Here is a 19,652-nt window from a genome sequence, read left to right as displayed (position 1 = left end):
TTTGTCTTTGAATGTAGAATTTATTTCATTTAGAATTCTAAAATATACAGATCTGTACATTCCAAAAGGTGGGTTAGTAAAAACAAATACACTTCCCAGGTAATCCAGGCCACCCGAAAACTGCCTTAATAGAAAAGATTTGGCTCCCTTCTCAGAAATGTCAAAAAGAGGATACCCTACTCACAAAGGAGCTGGATTTTAGATACTTTTGGAGTGCCATGCAGACGTCATACAAGACCCGGTTTTCTCCAGAGAAGTGTTGTTTCATGACCTTTCCATTGTGAAAACTACAATAAATTTCATAACCATCAAAACAATGAATGTTTCTAAGAACAGGTATTTCCTTTTAAAGCAAAGTCATGGATTGATATATTCCTTACAAGTTGCTTACTATGATTTTTAAAGTTAAATTTAGGCCCCAGAGATGGGGCTGAGTGGGCTATGAGTACTTGTTCCTAGAAATGCTACCCATAAATTGTTTTACAAAGGAATTCTATGCATTTAATAAAACGACAAATGTGGAAGTTCTACTCACATTTGTAATTTGTCAGCTGGTAGCTGCATGATGTGACTTATGGGTTATTAAGCAGAAAGTTTATTTTCATAGCAGATTTAAGAGAAAATATTTCACAATTTCTTCATTGACAGTAAAATCCTAAACTTCTTCACAAAAGGGCTGCTCAGGAGCTGTTATTGTTATGTGATTTGGTAGCCCTCAGACTGCTAGCAAAATATCTCCTGTTTGCAGATCCTTTCCATTTTATGGTGTTGTATAGATCATGGCTGACAGTAAGAGATTCAACAAGGAAACCACTGATGAGGCCTCTTTCTCAAGACATCTTCAAAGAGCCTGGACAGCTATCTGCTGGAGATGCTTCAGCTGGAGATCCTGCATATAGCAGGGATCAGACTTGATGGCCCAATTTTTATGGTTCTTGAGATTCTACAATTTTAACTCATTTCCCCTTAAAAATGAAACAATAGTAACAGAAAGAAGCTGGCAATTAAAGCTGACATAGAAACTGATACTTTATATCCATTACCTGAAACATAGCTGAGAAAAAGACTAAGCAAATCACAGTTCTTTCAGATGACTACTTCCATGCCCAGATATACCCAATAAGCTCTTTATAGAAAAGCTTAGTAATCATTATATACACGTTAGGCAAGTGAGCATTCTTCAAACAGTTCAGCTGGGGCTGAAAAAGCAGTTGCTTTGAAATGACCTACTGAGTTCCAGGATGAAGATTTACCTTCCCTTCCCGTCTCTTCTATCTGTTTCTAGTTTGTAATGCCACTGATGATGGCAGAAAGTTGCCTTCTCATTCTTTATAAGACAAGTGAACAACCGGTGGCCCTCTTGATGATGTTGAATCCCAGTCCCCATCATCATTGGCCACTGGTCTTGGTGGTTGAGGCTTCTGGGAGGCAGAATTCAACAGCATCTGGAGGGCCATAGACTCCCCACTCCATCTCTGCAAAGTACTTTGCTGATAGTGAAATAATTAAAGCTAGAAGCAGGGACTTCTTCATTCACAATTTAGTTTCAGCTATTGTGCTATTCTAGATCATTGTGAAGTCAGCTTGAAAGGATTGACTCATTTTTTCTTCTGTCATTGCAGCATAAGAGACAGAGCTACAAAAATATTACTCTAGGGCTATAGAGGTAATCACTCCAAAGGTTTTTCTCATTTTTAATCTCAATTATAATAGTGAATATAAGCTTGTATTTCAACAGCCTACAATTTAAACAAGTTATTCTTCATTTGGAAGTGTTGCCCTTTTCTACTTTCTCCACAAATTGCTGAATGTCTGCAGCAAGGAGCTCTGGTTCTTCAAAAGCTGCAAAATGACCACCTCTGGGCATGTGGTTGAATGAAACGATATTGACATGCATCTTTTCAACCCAAGACCGTGGAAAGTATGTGACTTCATGTGGAAACAGAGCAATTCCTGTAGGAACTTTCACAGGCAACCTGTAAGTTAAACAAAAAAGAAATGTCATAATCTGTATGTCCCCACTTTGCCTTGCCCAACAGCCTTCCTCAAAATACAGTTTTTCCCAAGATGGTGGCTTTGTGTTTGTTGGTTACACCTTCCCGTCATCCTCAAATAGTGTGGTACATGGTCAGGTTTCCTGTGGGATGACAGAAGTTGCATCCCAACAGATCCAAAGAGCACCAAGTTATGTTCCAACTGATGCATAAGCAAAACCAAGAAAGGCAATCAAAAATATAACATGCAGCTTAGAATTCGTAAAAAATACATTATTCTGAAAAGCACAATAGATTTCTTTACTATTATTCTCACAAAAGCTGGCATTAGAAGACATGCAGTCTTTGATCTAAGTGTTATGGCTAAAGATCACAGATAGAGAAGGAGCCTCAGGTGGCACAATGGGTTAAACCCTTATGCTGGCAGGACTGCTGACCAAGAGGTCAGTGGTTTGAATTTGGGGAGAGTGGGTTGAGCTCCCTCTGTCAGAGCCAGCTCCCCATGCGGGGACATGAGAGAAGCCTCCCACAAGGAAGGTAAAACAATCAAACATTCAGGTATCCCCTTGGCAATGGAGACAAATGTAGTAGTAGTAGTAGTGGTGGTGGTGGTTTGTTGTTGAGCACCTTCAAATTGTTTCTGATTTATTTTCCTTGGAAACAAAGTGTGACCTGCCTTAGGTCACCCAATAAGTTTCCATAGTTCAGTGGGAATTCAAATTCCAGAAACACAGCCCAGTACTCAAATCACTACATCCCATGGGTTCACAGTAAAAATTGGAGTCCCTGGTGGCACAATGAGTTAAATCCTTGTGCAGACCTGTCGGACTGCTGACCGACAGGTCGGCGGTTCGAATCCAGGGAGAGTGGGTTGAACTCCTTCTGTCAGCTCCAGCTCCCCATGCGGGAAATGAGAGAAGCCTCCCACAAGGATGGTAAAATATCGAATAACTGAGTGTCCCCTGGACAACGTCCTTGCAGACAGCCAATTCTCTCACACCAGAAGTGACTTGCAGTTTCTCAAGTCAATCCTGACATGAAAAAATAGACAAAAAACCCCAAACAAACCAGTAATAATTTTACTATACATTATTTTTCAGTTTAGCCTTGGCTAAGCCATAAACTTGATTTTTTTCAATTAGAAACCGATCATTGTAGTAACACTCTTATATTGTGAGACTGCTTTCAAAATTGCTGCAATGAGTGTATGAAAATAATTTCCCTTAAATAATTAAATGTTTCTACCTAAGTAACATCATCTTGGACATTTTTGGCATTGCTATAAACTAGAACTTTGTCACACTACTATTTTTGGATTACAATCCCAGAATCTTTTAAATCAGCATGGACACTGCTCATGTTTACTGGGATGTTTGCGAAGATGTACTAACACCCCCCCCCCCCAATCCTTGCAGCTTTCATTAATGTGAGAACATTTTTTACCATTACTGATGCTCACTGTATGGCTCAGAAGGCTCTAGAAACCCAGATCTTACAAAGAGTAATCAATAATACCTTTACATTTCCCTCCTATACAAGAATAGACCTGAAAAAATGCATCAAGACAGAGGATCCATGAAGGAGCACTAAAATGAGGAAAAAGGAGCTTCTTACGCTGCATGTTTATCTTTAGTGAAGAGCATCCCCACATTCTCTTTGTAAAAGCGCATTGAAGAAACCATACATCCAGAAACCCAGTAGATCATGACATTTGTGAGAAGGTCATCCAGAGTAAACTTCCTAAAAAGATATTTCAGAAGAAGATATATTAAACCTCAGTGAGCTTTTAAATATAGCAGTTTATTATTGATTTTTTTCAGTCAATGGCTGGTGTGTGTTGCAGGAAATGAAGGGAAATATCTTTTTCACACTATTTTTCATCCTTAACCATTTTAGTCACATATATAACTGGACTTTGAAAGCAGTCAATACTTCTCTCCACTTCTAAATTTCTTGACATGGGTCCCCATCTACAATAGCAATTTGATGCAGTTTCAAGACAACTTGAAACTGTAACAGTGGCAAAACACACACTACCAATACACATTGCAGCATGGATTAAATGCATGACAGCACATAGAAGAAAGTCACTAGAAAGACTAGGTTCCATGATTAATGTAATCACCTTCCTGGCCTCAAGCCAGTTCTAGACCTGTCAATCTAATCACACACACAGTGAAACCGGTTCCTTCCAAACCAGTTCCAAACTGAACTAAGGAGTCAGTAGAGATGTGCCCCTTGTGTACCTGTAATGAAAAATAAGGGTATAATGTATTTGCTTTAGGACAGAGTAGATGATATTGTTTGGGGTGCAGGCAGTCACCATTGTGAATCTACCAGCACTGCCTCCCTGTACTGCTGAATCTGCTGCTGTGTCACTAGTAAAAAGGTAAAGGTTTCCCCTGATGTTAAGTCTAGTCATGTCCAACTGGGAGGTGGTGCTCATCTCCATTTCAAGCTAAAGAGACGTAGACACCTCCAAGGTCATGTGGACAGCATGACTGCATGGAGTGCCGTTACCTTCCCGCAGAAGCAGTAGCTATTGATCTACTCACATTTGCATGTTTTCAAACTACTAGGATGACAGAAGCTGGGGCTAGCAGTGAGAGCTCACCTCGCTCCCCGGATTCGAACTGCCAACCTTTCGGGCAGAAAGTTCAGTAGCTCAGCGGTTTAACCCATTGTACCACCTCCTTAAAGAGTGCTTTCAGGAGGGTTTTGGGAGGGTGATTCACTTAAAAATTCCAATATACACATGGTATGCATCTTATATTAAAGATATGCTGTGATATTCTTCAGCACAACAGTAAATTTGACAAGGGGTGGACAAGGGGTTTATTATAACCAGGAGCCCCCCTGTGGCACAGTGGGACTGAAGGACTGTGCCAGCAGGACTGAAGACCGACAGGTTGCAGGTTCAAATCCGGGGAGAGGTGGATGAGCTCCCTCTGTCAGCTCCAGCTCCTCATGTGGGGACATGAGAGAAGCCTTCCACAAGGATGATAAAAACATCAAATCATCCGGGCGTCCCCTGGGCACCGTCCTTGCAGACAGCCAATTCTCTCACACCAGAAGCAACTTGCATTTTCTCAAGTCGCTCCCAACACGACAAAAACAAACAAACAAAAACCTAGGACCCATGGGCCTCATGCTGTCTACCTCCAGTGCTTGGGAGAAATATCTGTCTGATCTTTGCAGCAATGGAAAAGAGTGGAAGAAGTAGTACAGCTGACTGAGGTCTTCCCACTCCATGTTTTTATTTAAATAGAATGGATACAACTAGTAGGTTGTTTTTTTAAAGAATGGATAAGGCCAGTAAGTACAGAGCAACTATCTGGGTAATTAGAGTTATGCTGCTGCAGTGCTGAAGAGCCATTTCACTGATGCTCTATAGTGCTATAACTCTAATGAAAATAGGAGAATAAAACAAGGCTTTTTGGATTTAATGTCTTGGATTTCAAGAGAAAATAACTCAAAGAGGTCAAATAATTGCAACTGATGCCAGGACTTTGGGTATTAAAAACAACAACAAACACAGAACAACAGCAACAAACAGTACAACTTCCTGATACATTTGCCCCATCTGGAAGAATAATACTGTAAGAAAGTTTGACAAAAATATTGGTGGCACTACACTTATCTGGATAAACCCTACACTAATTTTAATAGTTTCAGAGTTATTTTTATATTCCCAAACATTACTGAATATAGAATCAAAGAATCATGGAGTCGGAAGAGACCTTATGGGCCATCCAGTCCAACCCCCTGCCAAGAAGCAGGACAATTGCATTCAAAGCACCCCTGACAGATGGCCATCCGGCCTCTATTTAAAAGTTTCCAAAGAAGGAGCCTCCACCACACTATGGGGCAAAGAGTTCCACTGCTGAACAGCTCCCACAGTTAGGAAGTTCTTCCTAATGTTCAGTTGGAAACTCTTTTCCTGTAGTTTGAAGCCATTGTTCCACTGCAGCCTAGTCTCCAGGGCAGCAGAAAACAAGCTTGCTCCCTCCTCCCTATGACTTCCCCTCACATATTTATACATGGCCATCATGTTTCCTCTCATCCTTCTCTTCTGCAGGCTAAACATGCCAAGCTCTTTAAGCCGCTCCTTAAGTAGTGTCACACATTAACTATAGACTCCTTGGATTTCTGAATACAAATCCAGTACTGTCGTTACAACCTTGGTTTCACTTAGGACCATCTTTCCCCTTTGAATGTATTTAACTTATTTCATTTTGGAGGCTTTCAAAATTATTTCCTTTAAAACAATGCATGCACAGTGGTGCACCTAAGCAAAAAGCAGTTCTGCCACCAAATCTGGCAGCAATCCTGCATGCATGTGTATGTATAAAACAGGCAGGGTTATGTTGCCCACTCCTTCTATAAAGAGGCTGTGAATCAGAGTTCTTTTCCGTCTTCCTTCCATTCTTAATTCAATGAGTCAGCACTACAGGGACAACTCTCGCTGCACGTTTAGTCCTCTTAACCACAGACAGAGTATGTTTTTGTTAAGCTGCTTAGAATATGCACATTCGAAACAGGCATTAATAAGCTGGCACATATCCAGGGGGCAACCAAGTTTATAAAACGTCTGGAAACTGAGTCCTATGAGGCATGCCTTAGGGAGCTGGGAATGCTTAGCTTGGAGAACAGAAAAGGGAGAAGTGCAGTAATCGCAATTTTTAAATGTTTGAAAGAGTGTCATGAAAAGATAGAGACTTTTTCCTGTTGCTCCAGAGACTAGACCAATGGATTCAAGTGATAAGAAAAGAGATTCAATTAAACCATCAGGAAGAACTTCTTTACTGTTTGACGGTGTAACAGACTGCATCAGAGGGTACCTTGAGGATGGCTATGTCTTAGGAATGCCTTGGTTGTATATTCCACACTAACAGAAAAGTTGGGCTAGATGAGTAGTTCTTAACTTGTGGGTCCCCAGATGTTTTGGCCTTCAACTCCCATAAATCCTAGCAGCTGGTAAATTGTGGGATTTCTGGGAGTCGTAGGTCAAAACACCTGGGGATCCACAGGTTGAGAACCACTGGACTAGATGGTCCTTATGGTCCCTTCCAACTCTAAGACTTTAGGAAAGGTGGAACTTAAAAGCTTAAAATAAATACTGTATTTACTCAAATCCAATGCTCGCTTTTTTTTTTTTTGGCTAAATTACCTTTTCCAAAATTAGGGTGTGCATTACATTCGCGTAATACGGTAATTTTAGTTCTGAGCCATAGCAAAAAGAGAATCTACTTCAGGAGCACCTGGAGCTCCTATTTGGGGAATGCCATCTCTAATTTAATGGCCATGGTCAATGCTATGCAATCTTGGGATTTGTAGTTTGATGAGCAAGTTCAAGACCCTGCAAAACTTCATGACTCCACAGCACTGAACAAAAGCAGTTAAAGTGGATTCATTCTGCAGCACAGATGCACCCCAATGTTTTCTTTTCTATTTATTTATTTGTTTGTTTGTTTAGTATATTTATATACCGCCTTTCTCAGCCCGAAGGCGACTCAAAGCGGTTTACATTTGGCACAATTCGATGCCCCCAACATTTAAAATACAATTTAAAACATTAGCATATAAAATATGAGTTCATAAAAAATCAATAACAACATAAATCCTTAGCGTCTCCTTACTGGAATCACTATTCCATTGCATCGTCAGTTGTTCTGTGGTCTGTCATTGCCTGATTACATTGCATTTGCAAATGCCTGTTCAAAAAGCCAGGTTTTAACCTTTTTGCGAAATGTTAAGGGGACAATCTAATATCCCCAGGAAGAGTGTTCCATAGCTGAGGGGTCACCACTGAGAAGGCCCTGTCTCTCGTTCCCGCCAAATGCATCTGAGATGGACATGGGACTGAGAGCAGGGCCTCCCCAGAAGATCTTAGGGTTCTAGATGGTTCATAATGGGAGATTCATTCAGACTGGTAAGCTGGGCCGGAACCATTTAGGGTTTTATAGGCTAAAGCCAGTACTTTGAATTGTGCCTGGTAGCAGACTGGCAGCCAGTGGATCTGATGCAGCAGAGGAGTTGTATGCTCCCTGAGCACCAATCCTGTTAGCAACCTGGCTGCCGCCCGTTGGACCATTTGGAGCTTCCGAACAGTCTTCAAAGGCAACCCCACGTAGAGTGTGTTGCAGTAGTCTATACAGGATGTAACCAGAGAGTGGACTAGCATGGCCAAAGCAGACTTCTCAAGGTATGGCACAGTTTGTGCACAATTTTTAACTGTGCAAATGCTCCCCTGGTCACCACTGAAACCTGGGGCTCCAGGCTCAGTGATAAGTCCAGGATCACACCCAAGCTGCGAACCTGCGCCTTCAATTGCCAGAAGCTTTGGTGTTCTAGCACTTTTGTTTTTAAAGAAGGAATTATAAGCATGCAGCCACCTTTTTGGCCAAATTACAAATAGTGCACTTTTTGCCGCTGCACATTACATTCACCAGCAAATCCTTTTTTTGATTTCAGAATTTTGAAAATTAAGGTGTGCGTTAGATTTGATGGTGCATTAGACTTGATCTATCAATACTTGGAGTGGCTGAACTCAAGCAAGGAAAAGTCAATATGTATCTGAACATCTAGGCTGGGATGAATGGTACCTACTTTTCTAGTCCTCCATCTTCCAGATGCTGAAAGCTGATATCAGTCCATGTAGAAAACTTCTCCAAGATGTAAGCAGCCAGTCCTACTGGAGAGTCATTCAAGGCACAGCCTAACCAGGAAAGAAAATCAGAGGTTCACTTCTAACTCATCCATTCTGTCTCAAACACAAACTCACATCAAAGGGGTTACTTAACAGCTACCACTTAAAACTTGCTAACCAAAGAGCTGTGGCAAGACATCTTTGTAAGAAGAAGGCATCAACACCCCCACCCCCAAATATATCAACAATGTTAACAGCTTCTATAGCCCAAAGTAAATAAACACTGCTGAAGCACTCTTGAGGATTTGCTTTTAGGTAACAAGAGAGAAAAACAGAGGCTTAAGACTGCAATTACAGAAGCCCATTTAGAGGATACAATATTGAAAGATATAGAACTTCCCTGTCTTACTTTCTGGATGAAGAACAACCATTTCCCTCCCTTACACTCACTCATTCACTATTCTACATGGAGACTAAAAATGGGAAGGGAAATCAATTGGCATTAGTTGAGTTTTTTTTAAAGTCTCCACAAGTAGGGGTTAATAAATATAGGGAGAAAAACAGCTGGAAGAGGTTCCAGATTTTGTCTGGTCTTGGAAGCTAAGCATGAACATGCCTGGTTAGTGCCTATATGGGGGCTTGCTAAGGGGTACCAGATTCCATAGGCCGTATTTCAAAGGAAGGAACTGGTAAAACTATCTCTGAGTACAGTCTGCCTAAGAAAACCCCACAAAATTCATGATGTTGCCATCAGTTAACAAACAACTTGAAGACACACAGATATGTAAACTTGGTTGATCTTAGGACCTATGGTGATCCCACTTGAAACCATATTCATATACACCAGTGGTTCCCAACCCATGGTGGGCCGGGAAACCTAAAATAAGGTCCATGAGACATGCACTTTTAGGTCTGTTCCTGGGGTTATTTGGTGTGCGGGTTCAGAAAATTGCATTGGATTGACCACATCACCTCTAGATTATTAAATATGGTTTCCTGTGGGCAAGCAGATGGTGACTACAGGATGACATATGTTCTGTATCAGAAACTAGAGCTGATGTGGTCTATCCAATGCAACAGCACCCCAAATAACCAAACCAAATCTAAAGTTGACCAAAAATTGATTTGTAACCCTTTTGGTACTAATGTTTGTAACCCTTTTGGTACTAATGTTGGAGAGTGGCCCCTGGTCAAAGCGGTCCTTGGTCAAAGCAGTCCCTGGTCAAAAAAAAAGGTTGGGAACCACTGATATACACAAACATTACTTGCTCGTTTTTTATATATATATATATATATATATATATATATATATATATATATATAATTTTATCAGTTATTACATTATTCGTACAAGAAACATTATGCTCCTGTTAAATCCCAATGGCCAGATATTCAGATAAAGAGACAACTGGCAATATACCTATTGGAAGAGGGAAGATATAGATCTTTGGGTAGATCTCTGGGTGGTTTACGGGAGAGCAGAAAAGTTTCTGACATCCAATTGTTAAACTGGAGCAGCCACAAAATGTCTCCCCCTTTCCCTATATTATACCATTGCTATATATGTACTGCATGTGTTTTGCTGCAGACTACAATATGTGGGTCTTAAGGCTCTAGGGCTTTCAAAAGTAAATCCTACAAGTCTAAAGCAAAGCCTTCTTGCTCTAAATGTTCCAGTAGGACAGAAGTATGTGGCAGCGATGTGGTTGAGAAAACATAGTGGTTCAGAACACAAATAGATTTAATCTGCCTAACATCTGATGAAGATCTGATGTTAGCAAGTGGCTTAGCAAGATAAGAGTGTCAGTTCAGTATCTGATGAACTCTGTACTGAAAGACTTTTCTTTCAGAGAAAGGGGTGAAAGAAGGCACACAGTTACAAGGCTAGCATATTTGTCTGACAACAGAGAAAGTCAGGCTCATACTGATGCTCGCTATGGTTAACACTATGGACCCAGATATTAGATATGCTTGTGTAAATGTGAGTTATCAAATAGCAGGCTAGAATCATAAGCATGACATGCCACCTAGTTAAGAGAAATTCCATATTAATGGTCTAGGTTGCTCATGGACTGGCTTTACAGGGAACCAATCATTAGTGAGTGGATGGAAATCACACAGTTTGTGGGAATCACATAGTGCATGGAAGTTAATTTTATGGTCCATGAAAACTCCAAAATTCAAGATTAATGTATTGTTGAAGGCTTTCATGGCCAGAATCATTTTCTCCTGACGTTTTGCCTGCATCTATGGTAGGCATTCTCAGAGATCGTGAGGTCTCAGGTTGTGACCTCACAACTTCTGAGGATGCCTGCCATAGATGCAGATGAAACTTCAGGAGAATATGCTTCTGGAACATGGCTATACAGCCCGAAAAACTTACAGCAACCCACTTAAGGTTAATGCCCACCAAACCCTTCCAGTATTTTCTGTTAGTCATGAGAGTTCTGCGTGCCAAGTGTGGTTCAATTCCATTGTTGGTGGTGTTCTGAATGCTCTTTGATTGTAAGTTAACTATACATCCCAGCAACAACAATTCCCAAATGACATAATCAACCCTCCAACTCCATCAGTATTCAAATTTGGGAGTAACAGGCATTTGTGCCAAATTTGATCCAGTGAATGAAAATACATCCTGCATATCATATATTTATATTACAATTCATAACAGTTGTAAAATTACAGTTATGAAGTAGTAATGAAAATAATTTTATTTTTGGGGGTCACCACGACATGAAGAACTGTATTAAGGAGTCATTAGGAAGGTTGAGAAACACTGCATTATAAAGTCATATTGCTGAAAAAATGGTGCCTCGACTTCTGAACATGCCTGCCCTCCTACAGAGGATGGTATCTGAATCATTGGTAGAATGCGTGAGCCACCTAAGGACAACAACTCTCCATGAGCACCACCCAGAAAATCAGGACTGAAGAACCTAGCGACCTCTAGATGCTGTTGAGTTATAACTCCCGTTAGCCCAAACTAGAATGGCCAAGGTAAAGCTGTGATGGGTAGAGGTGGTCTAACACCACATATTTCCCAACCTTCCTAAAAAGGATGGGTCTTACTGTCTCTGTGTATAAAGAACTGTCAATTCTTGTAGGGAAAGGCCGAGAATGTGAACCAAAGGACTTGAAGATGACAGTGCTGGTGTAGGGACCTATGAAGCCAAGAAGCCCTTGCTTGTTATAAATGTTTGTGTTGCTTGCTTCCATCCATGTTCTGCCTGTAGATATGTAAATATATCAATCTAATATGTCTTCACCAAAAGTTAGAAAAATCCTGGAATAGCTCAAGAATGCTGCAATATCTGACTGCTTTACGAAGTTGGCAATATGGAACAGCACCATTGCAAAAATTATAAGCTGATAACTAGAATACTTCTGCAAATACTAATATTAGAAAGGACAAGTGGGTGAGAGGTTAGTATAAGAACAAACACTTCTTACCAGCAGTGTCAGGCTTTGTAGATTGTAGGTGGAAATAGCCACTCTCCATCAGAAGTGTTTTTAATATTTTTGTCTTGAAAGGAAACATCCCACGGACATCCTCAGCCTGGAAACCAAACAGTCCTGGGAAATATGGTCCCAGCAGAATGGACAGAAGTTCCTTAATTCCCATGGAATTCACAAATGGCATGTTTATGTGAAGGCCTTTCACGTGACTAAAGCAGTTTGTAAAAATAAATTGAATTGATTATTCACAGAGCTTGGACATTTCACTTTTTTGGACTACAACTCCCCAAATGGTGCGGCAACTGTGGCCAGCCTTTTGGGAGTTCACTGTAAGCAAAAGGGAGAGATTTTTACAAGCTGTAGCCTATCAAAAAGACAAACACTCACCTAGGCGCGATCTGAGCCAAATTGGTACATATTGCTGAGCCCCAGTCCCCTCCTTGAATATAGTACTCATGGAAACCTAGTCTGAGCATCAGCTTAGAGAAAACATGGGCAGCACACACAGAATTAAAGCCTGAAAAAAGGAAAAACAATCAAGAAAGATCACTTTTCCCCAAAGTCGTAACCCACATTTCATGCAATATTTACCTATTACCTATTTCTTGACATTGACAGACAGTAATTCTGTCCTCCAGTTATGTCAACCTTCACCTTATTAGGTAACATTTACAAGATTGCCACTTGTATTATTTTACAGGTTGATGGTCTTCTTTTAAAACATATTTTTCTTTACCATCTTAGTATGTATTTCTTAAAGTCTAGGCAGGGAGAGTAATCTGAACATCGGATTGACAGCTCATAACTGAAGCTGAATGTAACTTCTTACAACAAGAGATATCTCCTGCTCACTGGGTCTGTTTTTATCCTTTTCGTCATTTTTAATTATAGATTGCATTGATTTAACCTTGTGTTCTTTAACTGAACTATCGTTTAATTGTTTTTTTAATGTTTGTATGAGTATTTTTTTTAAACTGCTGCTTGTTTTCAAAATGTTTATGACCTGCCTGGATCCTGTTTAGGGAGAAAGGAAGACCATAAATAAAATAATATGTCTTCCCAAGTCCCACTCCATAAAGTTGGGGAAGTTTAGAATATTTATTTATGTCATTCTTATAGATGGTTTATTGTTATATGTGTTTGTTGTCTGTACTGTTTTTAAAATGTTGTGAGCTGCTTTGGGTCCCATTCAGGGAGAAAAGCCAGATATAAATGAAGAATTTTTGTTGTTGTTGTTGCTTTCACTGATCGCTGATCACAGATAAAAGTACATTTTCCATAAGCAACCCCCATTGTTATTTCTGATTAATGATCAGAGATGGTGGGTACTTCATTTCTTCACCTGATAGTTTGCCCCTCTTCATACCAGAAATTCAAAGAGTGAAGCCCTACCAGGGCATGCACTCCTTTTATTTGGCATAAGCTTTCCACTGGCACATGAAGCATGATGCTGCAGTTCACAATGGCTTGTGCTAAATAAAGCTCATCAGCTTATATGGTTTATAATGCATAGTCTACTTAGATGTAGAGACCCACAAAGTGGCCTTACTCTATTGGAAGTGTGCCTCCCAAATCGACTGACCCAGAACTCAATGGGTCTCATTATTTTACATATGTATGCATATGCATTATGTGAATAGAAAATTTAAATACAGCAAAATCAGCATCCTATCAGATATTGTAGAGCTACATTTGCTCACTGCTTTTAGATCATTCTTTTTAAATGCCTCAGAGTATTTTTTTTGTTGTGTCAGGAGCAACCACTCCTGTTGTGAGAGAATTGGCCGTCTGCAAGGACGTTGCCCAGGGGACGCCTGGATGATTTTTGATGTTTTATCATCCTTGTGGGAGGCTTCTCTCATGTCCCCGCATGAGAAGCTGGACCTAATAGATTCGAACCTGTGACCTGTCGGCCTTCAGTCCTGCCGGCACAGTGCTTTAACGCACTGCGCCACCGGGGCCTCAGAGTATTATATGCAGGGAAATGCATCAGGAAGGTAGTAGAGCAGCTCATGTCCTACCCATAACCTTCCCATAAGCAAAGTGCTGGACTAGATGGACCATTAGGTCCTTCAAAATTGTACCTTTTTTGTGAGGTGCCTCTGAAAAACCATAACCAGGGATGGAAGGGCAAATTACTTCAAAAATATGATTGCCATTCAGGCCATGTCTCACAGGATCTGTCAAGAGTGGGATGATTTTGTAAAACTCATAGACGGACCCAGGCCAACCATGAACCAACAGCAATGGTTTTGCAGACTGGCCTTCACCCAGTTGTGAAGGTTTTATGTGAAGAAAATGGACATCAATTCCTATAAAAAGAAAAAAAGTACAGATAAAAGTTCAAAAGATTAGGCATGGAAGATTTAACAGTTAGTTAGAAAATTCATGTAGTACAATGGGTAGAGTGCTGGTTTGGTAAAGGCGAACATCCCTTATTGAATTGTTTAGGATTTTTAAGTTTTTGTTTATTTTGGAATACTGGTATTTGCATATATTAATGGAACAAGACATCTTAGAGATGGGTCACAAGTCTAAATACTAAATACAGGACATCAGATTTTGATTGAATGATAGGAGGATCATCTTGACAGTAAGAGTGATTCAGTAACAGAACCAACTGTTCTAGCTGGAGATCCTGCATTGAGCAAAGAATTGGATTTGATGGCCATGAGACCCCTTCCAACTCTGATTCGAGAAGTCATTGCTATAGTTTTTCCTGTTGAGAACATTGTTCTCCAATTTTTATTCCAATTTTTAACTGAAAACTAAGAATCCTAGTCTCCAAATTACCAAAAGTATTCCAAGTCAGATCAGTTAATCACATATTCCAAAACACTAATGGAAACTCTCATAAACAAATGGAATACACTGAGTAACACAATGTTTCTGCTGAAAATACAAAGCAAGATTCAAGGTTTAAAGAAAATATGGTATGAGCAACAAACCTTCAATCTTCATTTTGAATTGTGGGAATTTGTTAAGAACTTCCACTTGCTTTTTCCAGTCGAACTGATTTCTCCAATAAGAGACAACCTTCTTCAGATAAGTCACATTAAACCCATAATGAAAACAGCTGTCCTCTAACGACTCAGTGTATCTCACTTCTTCAAGTCTTCTGTGTAAGTACTAGAACACAACAAAGGTGTGCAAAGGAAAAGAAGGTGAGATAAAAAAAAGTTACAGTTACCGATGTAAGTGAATCACATATAAAAACAGATATAATTTTCTCTTTCAGTAATGCCAACAAAATCTATGATATCTTCATAAGGAAGAACATCCTCTATTTGGTGTGTACCTTTTGCCCTTTTAAATGGTCCCCAGCTGTTACAGAATCGATCCTTCAACAACATGGTTCTTTGTGATCCAGTTTTTAAAAAATAAATCTTGAAAATGTCTTGGTTGTAAAGTCAAGTTCTGTTACTCCTTTGCATTCTCTCAGTGTATATGTTGAAAGTAGGAGTAGTTAATCTCACATTGTCGTTAAGAGCACCCTTTTCCCTAAGACTACCAAGAACATTTTTGCTTCTTTATCAAGACAGCACTCACCCTTAGGTGGCAGACTAGGAAATGCAATAAAATTGAAACACTGATATCTCCCCATATTCACCACTGCACTTGGAGTGCCTTGTAAGCCACCTCAAGTCCCTTTCAGGAGATGGTGACAGGATATAAATAAAGTTTAGTACTGAACTAGCTTTTAATTTTAAATATGTATTATATTATGTTTTTATAATGATTTTCTGTATGTTTTAATAGGTAATTGCAACGCTTTACCTGTGCTGGAAACCACCCTGAGTCCCTTCGGGGAGATAGAGGGGTATACAAATAGAAGATGATAATGATGATGATGATTACTACACCACTGCCTTTCTGAGTTCCTACCAGCACTACCATCTTTACATTGGAAGAGGTCTTGAGCAACCTCTCAGGCTATACACTTATAATGCTGTGATTTCAATTGAAGTGGAATAGGGCCGGCATTAAAGTGGGGAGGTATTTAGGCCCAGTGTTTTGATCAGAAAAAGGAGGCAATTTACGAACAAAGAAAGCTCTTTGGCAAGGAGATGGAGCGACAGCACCCTCCTGTGGCCGGAACCAAGCACAGCCTCCAAAGAGGCCAAAAGATGGGAAAGCCTATATATATACATCTATCTTTTTTGTCACTGTATAACAGCATTGAACGTTTATTGTATATGTGTTCTGTGATCCTTTTGGGGTGAGAAAGGTGGAATATAAATACTGCAAATAAATAAATAAATAAACCGTGTTACTATAACTGTGTAATGTGAAAAAGTCTTTAAAGACGTTGCCACTTGTTGCACTGGTATTCTGACCCAAGGAACTCCATTCCTACTTCTAACACTCAGGACCTGGATAAGCCATGCATATCATGGACAGGGAACATGAGATAACCAGCAGTAGCAGGTGCAAGGCAAGGGACACAGTACATTCAGATGTCCTGAAAAACTAGCTTTTAAAAGTAAATAGAAAACGAATGAAGTAATTTTGTTGATGTACTACCTTGCTATTAAAATGCAGCCTTGTGCCCTCATCAACTCACTTACAAATAACCTTTTACAACTAATTGAGTTTCTTGTAGATTTTTTCTTCCAAGCTCTGGTTACTAATGAAATATGTAAAATCTTTGAAAGGATGCAATATTAAAAAGAGAGTAAGCTTGTTTTCTGCTGCTCCAGAGACTAAGACATGGAACAATGGATTTAAAAAACAGGAAAAGAGATTCCACCTAAACATTAGGGAAAAATTCCTAAGAGTAAATGTTTTTTGACAGTGGAATATGTTGCCTTGGAGTGCAGTGGAGCAACTTCCTCTGGAGGTTTTTCAAACAGAAGCTGAATGGCCATCTGTTGGGAACTCCTTGGTTGTGTAATCCTGCATGGCAGAATGGGGTTAGTCTGGATGACCACTCTACTCTCTTTCAACTTTATGATGCTATAATTGATTTAATGGAAGCTACATATGCTCTCCATGCCTTGGAATTGCAGGAATATTCTTCTGCTAAGAGGATAATAATAATAATAATAATAATAATAATAATAATAATAATAATAATTTATTTATATTCTGCCCTATCTCCTCAAAGGGACTCAGGATGGTCTCAAATCTAATTTCTTCTATACACTTTTTTCATTTCCAGGATGCTAACAGCACACTCCCAGCAATCCCTCTTGGTGGTGCAATAGCCATAAGTGTGCCTATGTGACTATTGCACAATGAGAGGGAGGGAGAGAAATTTGTCTGGCTGATCACATGGCAACCGGTTTAGGACAAGCTGGTTCCATTTGCTTGAGATAGATGAAGTCAGTGCCATAGACTTTAAAATCAAAGGCTTTCCCTTGAAAACTGAGCACAGGGTCAACAGAGCGGCAGATGTTAAGGACGGGTAAAACTGGATTCTAGTTAGTGAAAAACATACTCAGGCAACTACAGCACATTATTATATTGTCCTCTGCTGAAACACTTCTCTGAAAAACCGTAGAGGCACATCACATTAATATGATATAGCAGTGCTTCTGGATAAATTTGCTTGTAGCAAGGATTGCTAGAAAGGAAATACCTGGAATTTGCATAAGAGCCCCAGGTATCACTACAGATTAGATTTATATGCCTTTCATGATTTGTTTTAAGCATATTTTACGTATCAAATTAAACCATCTTTAAAATGAGAATGTCATATGTCTGGTTAGAAGTGTAAATTGAAATATATTTATTTATGTATTTAGAATTACATAGGTTGCAGTTCTAAATCTTAGTTATAAGTGCAACTCAAATATTTATTTTAAGAGCATAGTTAGGGTTGTGCTTCTACTGGTATTCCTGCTCTTTCTGCATTTACAAAGACGAGAGCTCCTTACATTGATATCAGCTTCTGAAGTTTCCACCTTGAAAGGATGTATAGCGGTATCTTCTTCCGAATCAGGTTTCAATCCCTCGCCCCACCATCCATCTTCCATCTCAGCTGGGGTTTCCTCATTCTTCTTAATCAGCGTCAGATAAATAATGGCCCCCAAGACCACAGCCAACAGTATTTCAAGCAACATACTGACTGCAAAAGAAGGATTATATCCAATACATTAAAACATCATTTTGACCAGAAAGATTTTCACAAATGAAGACATGACGAAAAACTGTGATAATATTAAGTTGGCATGCAGACATCAATAACACTGCTGAGATAGGAAGGATCCCTGTAGCACCGTGGTTCTCAACCTGTAGGTCTCCAGATGATTTGGCCTTCAACTCCCAGAAATCCTAACAGCTGGTAAACTGGCTGGGATTTCTGGGAGTTGTAGGCCAAAACACCGGATGTTTGATGTTTTGCTAACTTTATGGGAGGCTTCTCTCATGTCTGCGCACAGGGAGCTGGAGCTGACAGAGGAAGCTCAGCCAGCTCTCCCAAGATTCGAGCAGCTGACCTGTTGGTGAGCAGTCTTGCTGGCACAAGGGTTTAACCCATTGCACTACCGGGGGCTCTAATGGCTTGGATGATGGAACAGAAGACAAGCGTATCAAATTTGCAGATGACACCAAATTAGATGAGGTAGGTAATACCCCAGAAGACAGGGTCAGAATCCAAAAAGACATTAACAGATTAGACAGTTGAGTTAAAACTAACAAAATTAATTTCAACAGGGAAAAAATTTAAGTTACTACACTTAGGTAGAAAAAAATTAAAATGTACTGCTATAGAATGGTTGATGCCTGGCTTGAAAACTGTACAAATGGAAGGGATCTAGGAGTCTTTGCCCCCCTTCTACACTGTCCTTATATCCCAGAATCTCATCCCAGGTTATTTGTTTTGAACTGGATTATATGAGTCTCCACTGTCATATAATCTGGGATAAGCACATATTCTAGGATTAAATCCTAGGATATAAAGACAGTGTAGAAGGGGCCTTAGTAGAGCTAACTTGAGTCAACAGTGTGGTGTGAAAACTCAAAAAGCCAATGTGATCCTAGGCTGCATCAATAGGGTTATGATGTGCCTCATTGTAAGAAAGATATACCGGAAATAATATTGTAAAACAAATATTATAAACTATAATAAAATAAACTAGCTTCTGAAAGTTTTTATAACTATTCAAAGCCATAATGAATCACAGACTGTTTGTTTCCACTGTTGGCTACTTGCCCCAGGCTGAAAATGTCAAGAGCTCATACCTTCAACCAGTTGAGAGCCTCATATAGCCAACATTTATATCTTACAATTATGACTTAAAATTAATACACACTTACTTCTTAAGTAGCTCAAGGAATTCTGCCTTTCTTGTAAATGAACAGTTCCTGTTTAATGGCTTCTCACCCGTGGTTAAGGCTTATATACTGTCTGCAGAAGTGGGACAAACAAACATTCAGCCGATAACGCAACTCATCTTCATTTACTGCCTTCTGCCATTTATAATAGTAATGAAAGCTATAAAAATGTTTAAGTGTCATGGAACCTTTTGTAGCGCATGCCTGCAAAATAATCAACTAGACCATATTTATGCAATAAGAGACCTATTTTTACATTAGTGTTGTTCTTGAAG

At 39.7% G+C, this 19,652-nt stretch overlaps 1 protein-coding gene across 2 annotated transcripts in view; it reads right to left on the bottom strand.

The window, feature by feature from the left end:
- EPHX1 (epoxide hydrolase 1) overlaps positions 1-19,652 on the bottom strand; it is a 32,660-nt gene continuing 13,008 nt past the window's right edge. For both annotated transcript variants that reach the window (XM_060754183.2, XM_060754184.2), the window contains exons 2-10: positions 19,360-19,450; positions 17,979-18,169; positions 15,048-15,228; positions 14,184-14,411; positions 12,487-12,616; positions 12,094-12,308; positions 8,604-8,712; positions 3,609-3,734; positions 1-1,976 (exon numbers count right to left, since the gene is read on the bottom strand). In XM_060754183.2, the coding sequence (XP_060610166.2) occupies positions 1,763-1,976; positions 3,609-3,734; positions 8,604-8,712; positions 12,094-12,308; positions 12,487-12,616; positions 14,184-14,411; positions 15,048-15,228; positions 17,979-18,164 (1,389 nt within the window). In that variant the 5' untranslated portion in view covers positions 18,165-18,169; positions 19,360-19,450 and the 3' untranslated portion in view covers positions 1-1,762. The remainder of the gene's footprint in view (positions 1,977-3,608; positions 3,735-8,603; positions 8,713-12,093; positions 12,309-12,486; positions 12,617-14,183; positions 14,412-15,047; positions 15,229-17,978; positions 18,170-19,359; positions 19,451-19,652) is intronic.

The sequence above is a fragment of the Anolis sagrei genome, chromosome 1 (assembly GCF_037176765.1).
Source record: "Anolis sagrei isolate rAnoSag1 chromosome 1, rAnoSag1.mat, whole genome shotgun sequence".
Lineage (NCBI taxonomy): Eukaryota > Metazoa > Chordata > Lepidosauria > Squamata > Dactyloidae > Anolis > Anolis sagrei.
Note: the sequence above shows the minus strand (reverse complement) of the source record. Positions and strands in the feature narration are given on the sequence as shown.